This window comes from Pelodiscus sinensis, chromosome 3, assembly GCF_049634645.1.
Source record: "Pelodiscus sinensis isolate JC-2024 chromosome 3, ASM4963464v1, whole genome shotgun sequence".
Lineage (NCBI taxonomy): Eukaryota > Metazoa > Chordata > Testudines > Trionychidae > Pelodiscus > Pelodiscus sinensis.
Window position 1 is genome coordinate 125323469 of NC_134713.1, and position 12410 is coordinate 125335878.

Genomic DNA, 12410 nt, shown 5'->3' on the forward strand with positions numbered 1-12410 from the left:
AGAAGACCCAGTCCAGTGTAAGTGAGTGAGGGTGGGGGGCTGGGCGGAGCAAGCAAGAGGAGGCCTCAGAGAAGGGGCAGAGTGTGGGGAGGGCCTGGAGGCAGGGGCGAGGCAAGAGCATTTGGTTTTGTGGGATTAGTACAGGGGTCGGCAACCTTTCTGAAGTGGCATGCTAAGATTTAATCCTTCTGCCCTGGGCTGCGCCACTCTCCCAGGAGGCAGGAGGGGATCTCTTCACCGTGCTCCCCATGGACAACCTGGGTCAATGCAAACCTTTCCGCAGACTACCAGATGCTAATGGAAACCCACCATTAATTACATAATTATGCCTGAGTCATTTTGCTAGTGCTGCAGCTGGAGAGAACAGTTTAATTTAAATTATTAAACAGATTAAGCATTTTAACTTTTGTGTGTTAGTTTATCAAACTCCATTTTAAATAAAGTCAAATATTATGTCCAATACAAAAGGTGTTAATGTTTTCTTTATTTATGGCAGAGGTGAGAAACCTTTTTTGGATCAGAGGTCACTGACCCATGGAAAAATCAGTTGGGAACCCTCCCCAAACCCCCAATCCTCATTGATGTGGCCCGTAACTGAGACATCTCACTCTTTGGCACTCCAGCCCTCACAGGGTGAGAGAAAGGGGCAGGCGGGACTAAGGTTCAGGGCTTCCCCTAAGTGAAAATCCCACTTTTCTGGGATTCCAGAGCTAGTGGATTTTGTTGACCTCCTTAAGATCTGGGGCAGGGACAAAAATGAGGGGTCCAATGTGCAGGACAGGGCTGCCATGGAGTGAGATAGGATTGCAGGATCTGGGCAGGAGATGGATGCAGGAGAGGGTGAGGACGGCAGGGTCTTCAAGGTAGTTTGGTGACAGAAAAGGGTGTGAGGTGGGGGTGGGAGAGGGAGTCTGGGGGTGGGAGAGGGTTGGGAGAGGGAGTCTGGGGGTGGGAGAGGGTTGGGAGAGTAACACAGAAAAGATAAGAGGGTGAGAATGCAGCCAAAGAGCTAGTTGGGGAGGGAGGCAAAGAAGTGGGGAGTAAAGTGCAGCTGCTGCAAAGTAAAATTGTATCCCCCCCACCTCTTCCCTTTGCTCCAACTTTGCTCCCCTCAGAGCCATAATCCACCCCCAGCTTGATCCACTGCAACATCCCATATTCCTCAGTGCAACCCCTGCCCCCTCCCATACTGCCCCCGTAGCCTGATCCCCTGCATCACTCCATGCCCCTCAGTGCAATCCCTGCTCCCTCCCATACTGCCCCCGTAGCCTGATCCCCTGCATCACTCCATGCCCCTCAGTGCAATCCCTGCTCCCTCCCATACTGCCCCCGTAGCCTGATCCCCTGCATCACTCCATGCCCCTCAGAGCAATCCCTGCTCCCTCCCATACTGCCCCTGTAGCCTGATCCCCTGCATCACCCCATGCCCCTCAGTGCAATCCCTGCTCCCTCCCATACTGCCCCTGTAGCCTGATCCCCTGCATCACCCCATGCCCCTCAGTGCAACCCCTGCCCCATCCCATTTGTTCTTTACAAATCTATGCTGGCTGTTACCTTTCACCTTATTTTCTTTCAGATGTTTGCAGATGAATTCCTTAATTACCTGCTCCATTATTTTCCCTGGCACAGAAGTTAAACTGACTGGTCTGTGTTGCATAAAAAAAAGCCTCCGCCTGAGCTTACTTGATTTATACACATGCATTTTCTGAAACTACACCAAACTGCAAGGTCTAAGGTTTTAAACTGCAACTCGTGATCTTTGTCAAACCTTGCTACTCACTGTGAACTTTGTACAACTTTGTAATCTTTGTAACTCTCAGAAACTTACTGTAAACTGCAACTTTGTAATCTTGCTTGTAACTTGCGCTAAACTGCATTCTCCCCTGAGTGAATGGAGAGAGAGAATGTGAATGTGTTTTTTGGAGTTGCTAAGACTGGAGCACATGGTGATGAGAAATCACAGACTGCTGCTTTTGCTGGATAAAGGGAAATCTGGGCATGCTCCCTGATGACGAGGTGAATGAGTCGCAGGAGCCATTCATACACTATTTAAGGAGAGGAAGTGCATATGAGACTCTCTCTTTCTTCACCTGCTCCTGAGAAACATCTCTCTACAGCCATTGTCTCTCCTCCTGACCAGCTTCCCCAGCCATAATGAGTGGATAGACCCTCCAGGATCCATATGCCTTGGCTCCTTCTGCAACCCATATGCCTGTGTAAGTGTGTGAGTGCCTGAGGGCAGGAATGAATGTGTGTGAATGAGTGAGTGAATGAAGGGGTGTGTGTGCTTGCTTGTTTGTGTGTGTGAGAGAGAGATAGCTCTGTATCTTCTTTAGTTTAAACTTTTGGTGGCTGCTCTCTCCTCTTTAGTTTTACCTAGTGGAAATAAACCCACACTAATGTAACCCTGGGTGGTCTCCAGTGAGAATTTTTTGGGGATAACAGTCTGTAGATCATCCCAGCCAGGACTTTGACAAGCTAGGACTTAAAAACCTCTAAGGATGAAGATTCCACTACCTCCCTAGGTAACCCATTCACCACCCTCACAGTTTTTCCTAATATCCAACCCAGACCTCCCCCACTTCAACTTAGACCATTGCTCCTTGTTCTGTCAACTGTCACTACTGAGAACAACCTCTCTCCATCCTCTTTGGAACCCACCCTTGAGGAAGTTGAAGGCTGCTATCAAATCCCCACCTCGCTCTTCTCTTCTGCAGCCTAAATAAGTCCAAATCCCTCTGCCTCTCATCATAGGTTGTGTACTCCAGCCCCTAATCATTTTGGTTGCTCTCTGATGGACCCTCTCCAATGCATCCACATACTTTCTGTATGGACAGAACTGGACACAATAATGTGGCCTCACCAGGGCCGAGAAAAGGGGAATAATAACTTCTCTAGATCTGGCAATGCTCCTCCAAATGCAACCTATTATGCCATTAGCCTCCTTGGCTACGAGGGCACACTGTTGACTCAGATCCAGCTTCTCATCCGTGGCAATCTCCAAGTCCTTTTCTGCCGAACTGCTGCTTAGCTAGTCAGCCTTCAGCCTATAACAATGCTTGGGCTTCTCTTATCCCAAGTGCAGGACTCTGTACTTGTTCTTGCTGAACCTCATCAGATTTCTTTTGGTGCGATCCTCCAATTTCTCTAGGTCACTCTGGACTCTATCCCTACCCTCCAATGTATCTACCTCTCCCCTTAGCTTAATGTCATTTGCAAACTTGCTGAAGTTGCAACCCATACCCTCATCCAGGTCATTAATAAAGATGTTGAACAAAACTGGCACTAGAACCGATCCTTGGGGCACCCCACTTGAAACTGACTGCCAACCAGACATCAATCTGTTGATCGCTGCCCTTTGAGCCTGAGGTTGTGGGTACCAAGGGGAAATCCTTCATCCAGCACACCTGAGCAATGACTGGGAGGCATGGCTAGGGCTGGATTGTTTGTGGGGGAAACCAGCTCCCCTCGGCCTAGATGCTGAACAACCTGCTGGGGCTCCTGAGGCAAACCCTGCGCTGGAGATACAGAGTGGCATGACCCTTCTCTCACTTCAGGGAGCATGGGACAGCAGATCTACTATAGCCAGCACCCCTGAGGCTAAGCTCCCTGTCCCCCTAACCCAAACCGTCAGCTTGGCCCCACCCCCCAGTCTGCCCCCAGAATACCTACTGTAGGTGTACGGGGTGGGGGGTGGGTATTGCTGTCCCTGTGCGCCCGCCCTCCCCTGTGCTTTGGAGCCAGGGAGGCTGGGGCCAATTGCTGCCCAACCTCCTATGCTGCAGGGGGTGAGGAAGAGAGGCAGCTTGGCTCCTGTGGGGGGCAGGGCCACAGCAGAAGGGGTGGGACTGGGAGGATGGGGTTAGGACAGAGGGGGTCAATAATTTTTGATAGGGGACCGTTCAAAGATTTTGGAAAGTGGTTGAGGGCTGCACTTTCCCAGGATATTAATGGAGGAATTCCAGGATCTGGGATGGAGTTTGGATGCAGAAGGGAGCTTGGGGTAAGGGATTGGGGTACAGGAGGGAGAATGGGGTCTAGAAGGCAGTTTGGCTGAAGGAGGCAATTGTGACTTTGGGCAGAGGACTGGGATGCAGGATTTTGGAATGTGACCTAGGTTAGGAGGGGTTTGTGATCTGGGGCAGGAGATTGGAGTGCCAGATCTGGGAGGGGGGATGGATGCGGGAGGGGGCAGAGTGTTTGGTTATGTGGAGGAGGGCAGAGGGTAGGGAAAGGGAGGGGCTGGGGTTCCAGGGAGGCTCTGACTGGAAGGCGCTGACCAGCAGAAAACTGGGAGACTGTCTGCTGCAGGCTATTCCACATGGCTCTGCTTTGGGCGTGAGAAGGAAGGGAGAAGGCTTTCTACATTTCCCATGCTCCCAGCAAAAATTCTTAGCTACTTTTGGCTGGAAACTGAGACACTGGCCAACGGGAGCTAAGAAATTTTGCTGGAGGGCGGGAACAGCATGAGAATTCTCCCTTCTCCCATCCAGATGGCAGTGGGGAGGGAGAACAGCTGGCTTTTTAAAGTGTGAGCTGTTCTCTGTCTAAGGGTCCTGGCAAGGTGGCTGCGGACAGGATCTGGTGGCTTGGTAGGCTGGATCTGTCCTGTTGGCAACCTCTTGTCCACCCCTGGCCTGGAGCCACATGTTGAATAAAGAGGATAAAACAGCATTGAATAGCGCTGAAAGAGGAATAGTTCTGGTGGAAATAATAGGCTATGGTCACTGAAATTAATAACTGCATAATCATGAATATATACAAAGGGCTGAATTAAGACTGCACGGGAAACTTGATTTTTCCTAACTTTTGAGCATTTCACTTTACAACTATATTTTTCTTTAAATGTATGTTGGGAGGAGGTTGGGGAGGGTTATTTTTGTTTTGGATGCAACACATTTCCACTAGAAAAGGGGTTTTGCAAATACCAACTGAGAGATTTCAGAAGGCTGTTTGCCAATGGTGCTGTCATAACCATGAAGGTTAGCCAGCAGCCTGGGGACTAAGAGGTTAACTATACCTAGCCAGGTAGCATTCAGCCAATAGAAATGCAGATAGAGATTTTCAAACTGAGACAAAGGAATTTTTGGGTTTCCTTCCTTTGTCCCTGGGCAGTTGACTCTCCAGATTCTGAAGGAGACAGACAACATGTCCCTCTCCAAGAAAAGACTTCTCTCCATCTGTAAGTAGGGCAAAGTCTAGATAAATCGGTTAGGTTTTATTGTTTTATGGTTTGGGAATGGGAATCTGATGTCTGCGCATTTAGAAATGGGGTTTCATCTCCTTTGTAACTAAGTTTTGGCCCATGGGAGTCCCCCATGAGTATATTAATTGGTGACTTTTCCATCTAGTCAATATGCTTGAAACAGGAGTATTGTTTTGATAATAAAAGTTCTTTCTTTTTTATTAACCTGCTATTGGTTCAGTTCTGTGTCCTGGAAAATCTGTCTGTGGATATCTGCATGCCTCTAACTAGAAGGCAGCAACCACAGACTGCAGTTTATATTTTTTTCTCTCTTTTTCAAGCTCTTTAGAGAAAAGAGCTTCGGGTGCCCTGGGGTTGGTTTCAAGTGTCCATCCCTGTTTCTGTGTTCAAAAGCACTTGATGGTGGCAGCAGATTTTTATTCCCAAAATCTAGGTTTTTAGGATTTTGGGGGGAAGTTTTATACCAAAGCCTGGAAAGATAAGGTTTTGGGGTACTTTTGTGGGCCCCCACTTCTTCATTCATCATGCCAGAGTGGGGAATCAGCCTTGACAGATGCAATGCAGATATTCAATATTATATTAAAAATCAATTTAGCATTGCTGATAAAGCACCTGGGCATTCTCGTTCTTACAGAGAAAGCTACACAAAGGGGCTACATCTACACTGCTCCTTCTTGCACAAACTCCCCCTCTTGTGTAAGAGCTGTTCTGCCTGAAAATAAGCGGCAGAACGGCTCTTGCACAAGAGGGGGTTTTTGTGAAAGAAGGAGCAGTGTAGACTGCTCCTTCTTGCGCAAAAGCCCCTTGTGCAAAATGGCAGCTCATTAAGTATGCAAATGAGGCACAGTGATATTCATCACTGCGCGTCATTTGCATATGTTCTTGGGCAAGAAAGCGCAGTGTAGATGTAGCCAGAGAGCAAGAAACTCCAATTCTTGAATACTGATACATCTGATTAAAGAAAAATCCACTAGAGGGAGCCAGGAGAGAAAGTAAGAGTGAGTGAAAGAGTGTGTAAAATATAACATTTATTTTTATTACCATAGCACTACAGAAGGATTAGGTCTCTATTGTGCTAGATGCTGTAAAAACACACAACACAAATATTTATAGAACAACCACTAGTTAATATTTATATTTCTGCCATAGTGAGAAAGAGTTTGGAATAACAACTTCAACTAAATAACATGGGAACCCTTTCATTGTACTGCTACCAGTACTTTATTTGACATGAGATAAACATTCCACAGTTGTTCAGTTCATTGTGGCTTCTTGATACTAGATAAAATACAATGTGGAATTTGTTCATATGGTTGAATATTTTTATCAAGTTTTATACTTGTATAATGCCAAGCAAATATGCAAATGAAATATATGTTCATAACAAGACTTTATTTTATATTAAAAGAAAGGGGAAGAGGGCTGATAAAGACTCACTTATTTTTAAAAACTAAATTATTTTCATAAAACATAATATACAACTTTATTTTGTCTTGCTGCAGAACTATCCAAGAGCACTGAGGTTGCCTATCAGGTACTTAAAGAGACAGTGACTTTTAATAAATTATGGCAGACAAGATGATCCAGATAAAAAAGGATTTACTTAGGGAAAAAGTCAGTAGATCTGACAGGAAGTTGAGTCCAAAGGAAAGACTCTTTGCTTTTGGGAAGGGCAGCTATAGGACACATATGTAAATAGGACATGTGAAGTGTAAGGATGTTAAATATTGACTAATTGACTAATTCAATTAGTCAATAGGGCACCTCCACCTTTGAAGTGTAGCAACAGCCATTGGGCTCCTCATGGCGTTTTCAAAGTGGCAGTGCAGCATGGAGCCTGGGGTCAGCGGGGTAGTCCTCAGTTGATCTTGGGCTCCAGGCACTGCTGCCACTTTAAAACGTTGCGAGGAGTCTGACACCAGGTTCCCCTCAGCATTTCAAATTGGCAGTGCCACATGGAGCCCGGGATCAGCTGGGGACTTCCCAGCTGGCCCAGGGCTGCACTCAGCATTTCAAAGAGGCAGCGCAATGTGGAGCTCTAAGTCCGGCCTGAAGCTGCTTTGAAGTACCCCCTCTTATACTCCCCCTTTGCTGCCTCTTTCTGATAGAGGCAGCAAGTGGGGGAGGGGGGGGTAGCATCTAGTCGACTATCCCATAAGCATTTGCTTATGGGATAGTGGACCAGTCCTTCACATCCCTAGTGAGGTGTGCAAAGGAACTACATTTGTTTTTACGGATACTGTTCTATTCAAACCTGAGTCCCTGCCAGTTCTTTAAATAGCTCCCTGCTGGAAGGGTGTGCCCACTTATTTTTGCCTCTTAGAGATGTGGCTTAGGTGGTGTCCATGTGAGGAGCAGCAGACTAGCGAGAGCTGCTACTCTGGTGCATCAGGGTGGAGCCCCTTTCCTGTGGAACTGAAAGCTCAGCAGGTAGGACCAATTTTATTTGTTAAGGTACTTTACCTTAAGTACCTTGGTACCTTATTGCCTTTACTAGATTAAATGACCAGAGGGAGCTCCCCAGATAGCGGATCTGAAGGGCACTTTCTTCTTGGAAGTTTCCCTCTACTAACCAAACCAGGAACTGCTCTGTGGTTAATTGCACTTTTGAAAACCACTGCAGTTTTTGACATGAGTAAACGGTCTTTGTCTGAGCTGCCTGTCCCACTCTTAGGCTATGTCTAGACTGCAAGCCTCTTTCGAAAGAGAGCGTCTAGACTGCACGTTGAACTTTCGAAAAAGCGGCTTGCTTTTTCGAAAGAAAGCATCCAGTGAGTCTGGATGCTCTCTTTCGAAGAAGCCCTATTTACATTGAAGAACACCTTCTTTCGAAAGAGGAACTTTCGAAAGAAGGCGTTCTTCCTCGTGAAATGAGGTTTACCGCCATCGAAAGAAAAGCCGTGTTTTCGATTTAATTTCGAAAGAACGCGGCTTGAGTCTGGACGCAGGGGAAGTTTTTTCGGAAAAAGGCTACTTTTCCCGGAAAAACCCCTGAGTCTGGACACAGCCTAGATGGAATCCACCAGGCGCTACAACCTATAGGGAGGTCAGTCCGGAACCCCCGTGCAGACTGAGCCTAAGGCAGGCTACGCCCCTTCCTCACGCAAGCCAGGCTTGTGTCTCTGGGGTTGAATGGAGCCTGCTGGGCTCTCCCCCAGGGCCAGAGGAGTTGGCGGTGCGTTCGACCAACCCCTACCCATGCAGCAGGCCCCGCTCCCAGCCGCAGCCCTGCCCCAGAAGCCGGCCTGGCACCTGCACCTGCCTTTGACCCCCCCACCCCCGCGCTGTCCTTGTGCACCACATGTGCCGGGCTGGCCAATCCGGCGCGGCCGAGGGCGGGCACGGCCCTGGAGAGTGGGGCGGGCGGGAGCCGCGCGGCCCGGGGCTGGTCCCATGAGGCTGCGGGCAGAGGCGGAGCCGCGACCAGCCTGGGCCCGCCCCGCCCCCCGCTTCCCCGCCGGCTCGGTCGCTGCACCTGTGCGCCCCCCCCCCCTCCCAGGCCCGCCCGCAGGTGCCGCGACGCGGCAGGGGAGATGCGCTTCCCCGGCGGCGCCCCCGGCTGGCCCGGAGGCCGCGGCTGACGCGCCCCCGCCATGGCTCGGCTGGGCTCCGAGGGCTCCCCGGCCTGCGCGCTCTGGACCGCGCTCTACGACTACGAGGCGAGCGGCGAGGACGAGCTGAGCCTGCGGCGGGGCGACGTGGTGGAGGTGCTGTCCCGGGACGCCGCCGTCTCGGGGGACGATGGCTGGTGGGCGGGCAAAATCCGCCACCGCCTGGGCATCTTCCCGGCCAACTACGTGACTTGCCGGCCGGGCCGCTGTGCGCCGAGCCCGGCCCCGCCGGGCCCCCTGGCCCAGATCGACTTCCAGCACCTGGAGCTGCAGGAGATCATCGGCGTGGGGGGCTTCGGCAAAGTGTATCGAGCCACCTGGCGGGGCCGGGAAGTGGCCGTGAAAGCGGCCCGCCAGGACCCCGACGAGGACATCCTGGCCACCGCGGAGAGCGTGCGGCAGGAAGCCAAGCTCTTCTCCATGCTGAAGCATCCCAACATCATCGAGCTGCACGGGGTCTGCCTGCGGGAGCCCAACCTCTGCCTGGTGATGGAGTTTGCTAGGGGGGGCTCCCTCAACAGAGCCCTTGGAGGGGCAGCGGCCGCCGGTGGGGGGAGCCGCTGGGGCCGCCGCATCCCTCCGCACATCCTGGTGAATTGGGCGGTGCAGATAGCCCGCGGGATGCTCTACCTGCACGAGGAAGCCATCGTCCCCATCCTACACCGAGACCTCAAATCGAGTAATAGTAAGTCTCCCGAATGGCTTTGTGTGCCTTGTAAGAAGCTGGGCTAGCGATGTCTTTATTAGGGTCAGCAAAGGAGAGAAGTTGTTGTATAAATCAGATTTATGGAGGGAGAGGGATGTGGCCTAGTAGAGAGAGATTTGTCACAAGCTGCTGGATCTGGACAGTTTGACTGAAGGCCCAAGACTTTGACTTGTCCTTACTACAGTACGTCCTCGCTATAAGTCCAAGGTGGACTTATAGCAAAACAACTTAATGTCGGGAATTGTTTTCCCCACGGCTGACTTCAATTTGTGGAAAATGGGTTGGTTTGTTGTTTGCGTGACTTAAGAGCCCGGGATGGGAGGGCTTATAACGCATCGGCTCTTACAAGCGTCAGCAACTTTAGTGCGGAACGGACTGAGGCAACTTATAGCGGAGATGCCCTGTACATGTGTAACTGACTTCTTGTAACCAGTTGGATATGGTGATCTTAATTGGTTACAAGTTCAGTTTGTGGCCACAGCACACCTTAATGCAATGGTGTTGGTATAACTGCACCCACCACACTGCATAGATGTATTTACATTATATTGTTTCTGGGAAAATCTGGGCAGCTATCTTGCTGAATGTCAGTGAGGGATGACATCTTCTGTACTAAGGTAATGCATTTGGGGATATCCCTTCAGTACAGAGAGTTTGAAAGGAGGAGGACTGGTTAACCCCATAAACTGAAACGATTAGGCAGTGCTATATTGGAAATAAATGTTACAATTTGTTTACAGGAAGACAGTCTTGTGGGAGTTTCTGGCAAGAGTGACATGGTTGGTTAGTTGGCTGATACTTGGGGTAACCAAGATATGTGATATGTAAGCCAACCATATCACTAATTAGTAAAAACTCTGTTAAAAATTAGCACAGAGTTGATATATCAAATTGGAACACACAGCGCAAAGTCCTATTTTCCTAGACAGAAATACACACACAAAGAAAACTGTGTAATATAGAACACTCATAATATACTTTCTTCCCTGTCTGTTCTGTGGTTATAAAAGTCTTTTCCTAATTTCTCTTCTCTTCCTCTCCAACCTTATTTTTCTTTTAATTAAATTTGTAATGAGGGTGGCTGTTGAATGACACTCTTAACTTCTATCACACTTTTTTCATTAATATGATTTAGTGCTGATGCATTATGAATGTAAAATCACATTTACAGTAGTTGGTTTAGTGATTAAATATAGTAATTGGTTAACCGATTAAAGGGGAGCCCAACATGCCTGGGCTGAAGTGCCTCCCTGCTGTGGACATGGACTGCTTCAGCTGGCTGGAGCAGCTCTTGCCCAGGGTGCATCCAGGCCAGGCCTGCTGCAGACAGGGGCTGCTCCTGCTGGCTGGAGCGCCCCAGCCTGTGATCGCCCCATGGAGCTGCAGCAGCCTCTCCACCTCCAGCGGGAGAGCCCTCAGCTTCAGCCCTCGCTGGTTAACCAGAACTGGTAAGCCTGACCCTTTAACTATTCACATCCCTGTGACACATGCGGTCAGATTAATGGATTTATAGATTCTAGTTTTTTCAGTTCAGAAAGGAAATTCCTCTGCTCTTGTTAGGGAAAACCATCTGAAGGATTGAGAGGGTATTTCAGTTTTCATGGGTAAGGAATCATTGGTATTTCTGCGGGAGTTGCTAAAAATTAGCAATGTTTAAGATCTTTTTGTTTTGTGAATGCTGGTCCCCCTAGAAACTGGATTTAGACTAACTGCACTTGATGGTTGCTATCCTGGGACATATTTGAACTGATGACCTAGTGGTGAAAAGTAGTGTTTTAGTGGTTAATTTTTGGGGGACTTTCTCTATGCTAGACTTTTCCCTCTATTTCACACTGGAAGTTTCATCAGAGGGAGTTAGTGATGGGAGTTTTCTTGTGGACAGGAGAGGTTGGCAGATAATGATATTTTTACACTGTTCGGACTTGCTCTGAACAGCAATTAAAATGTTAGTGGCTGTTGGCATCTTGTTCACACTGTTCATGTTGAAACCAGTGGTTATAAATTCTAACCTAATTTTATTTAGATTTAACATTTAAAAAAACAGCCACACAAAAGCTCTGACCTCCCTGAGAGAAAATGTATTAGAAAAATCTTTATACCCAAATCATAACCAGCAACGTATCCTTATCTTACTCTAAAATCCTATCAAACAAATGCTACTGTGAATGCTACTAAATTCATTATTCTACTTCAATTCCCTTAGCAGAACATACTTTCTTAATCTCCAGATGAGAAGGAGAATTGAGAGGTGCCAGGATCTGTCTTTTTCCATCTATGTGGAGAAAGAGAAAACTCTTCCTAGTGGGGTGAGGGGAATAAAGGGGTCAAATGTACACGGGGGGGGGGGGGGGGGGGAGGGACCTCATGGCATTGCATTGTTTCCTCTTACTTTGTTGTAATTATGGTGCCTGTCAGTTTCATTGCTCCCCTTGTTCTGAGGAAAAAGTAGTTAGGACTTACTTAATGGGTATAGCTGGCAGATGTCAGTACTGTTTCATGCAGGAAGGCTCCAATCCCCACAAACTCCCTACTTGCTCCATCTCTCCTGTTTGATATGCCCTTGTTTCATGCAATGTGTGAAGAAACAGGAGGAAATGGTGTTCGCAGGAAGCTAAGCTCCCAGAAGCATGAGCGTAGGGGTAACCCTTTGCTTTTAGCTGGGGAGGAAGGGGGGAGACATGCTGTGGCCCTCCATACTTCCCACTTTAACACTTAAGTGTCATCACAAAAATGCATCACAGATATGTCCAATTTTAAGCAATACGTTTTCATCTTTTAAATATAGATGCAAGACTTATCCAATTGCAAAATATACAGTGCATACATGCAGTGTCTATGTGACCCAGATGTGATGGTGATAATGGAGAGAGTTTGTGAAAGAACATGC

General features: G+C 48.4%; 1 protein-coding gene across 5 annotated transcripts in view; it reads left to right on the forward strand.

The window, feature by feature from the left end:
* Window positions 1–2075: 2075 nt before the first annotated feature.
* Window positions 2076–12410, forward strand: part of MAP3K21 (mitogen-activated protein kinase kinase kinase 21) — a 54650-nt gene continuing 44315 nt past the window's right edge. The window contains exon 1 of one of the 5 annotated variants that reach the window (XM_075924758.1): window positions 2076–2216. In XM_075924758.1, coding sequence (XP_075780873.1) covers window positions 2183–2216 — 34 coding nt within the window. In that variant the 5' untranslated portion in view covers window positions 2076–2182. Of the gene's footprint in view, window positions 2217–5133; window positions 5183–8555; window positions 9503–9622; window positions 10972–12410 lie in introns of those variants that run through there. The other 4 variants (XM_006122045.2, XM_006122043.2, XM_006122044.2 and 1 more) reach the window with 4 other exon arrangements.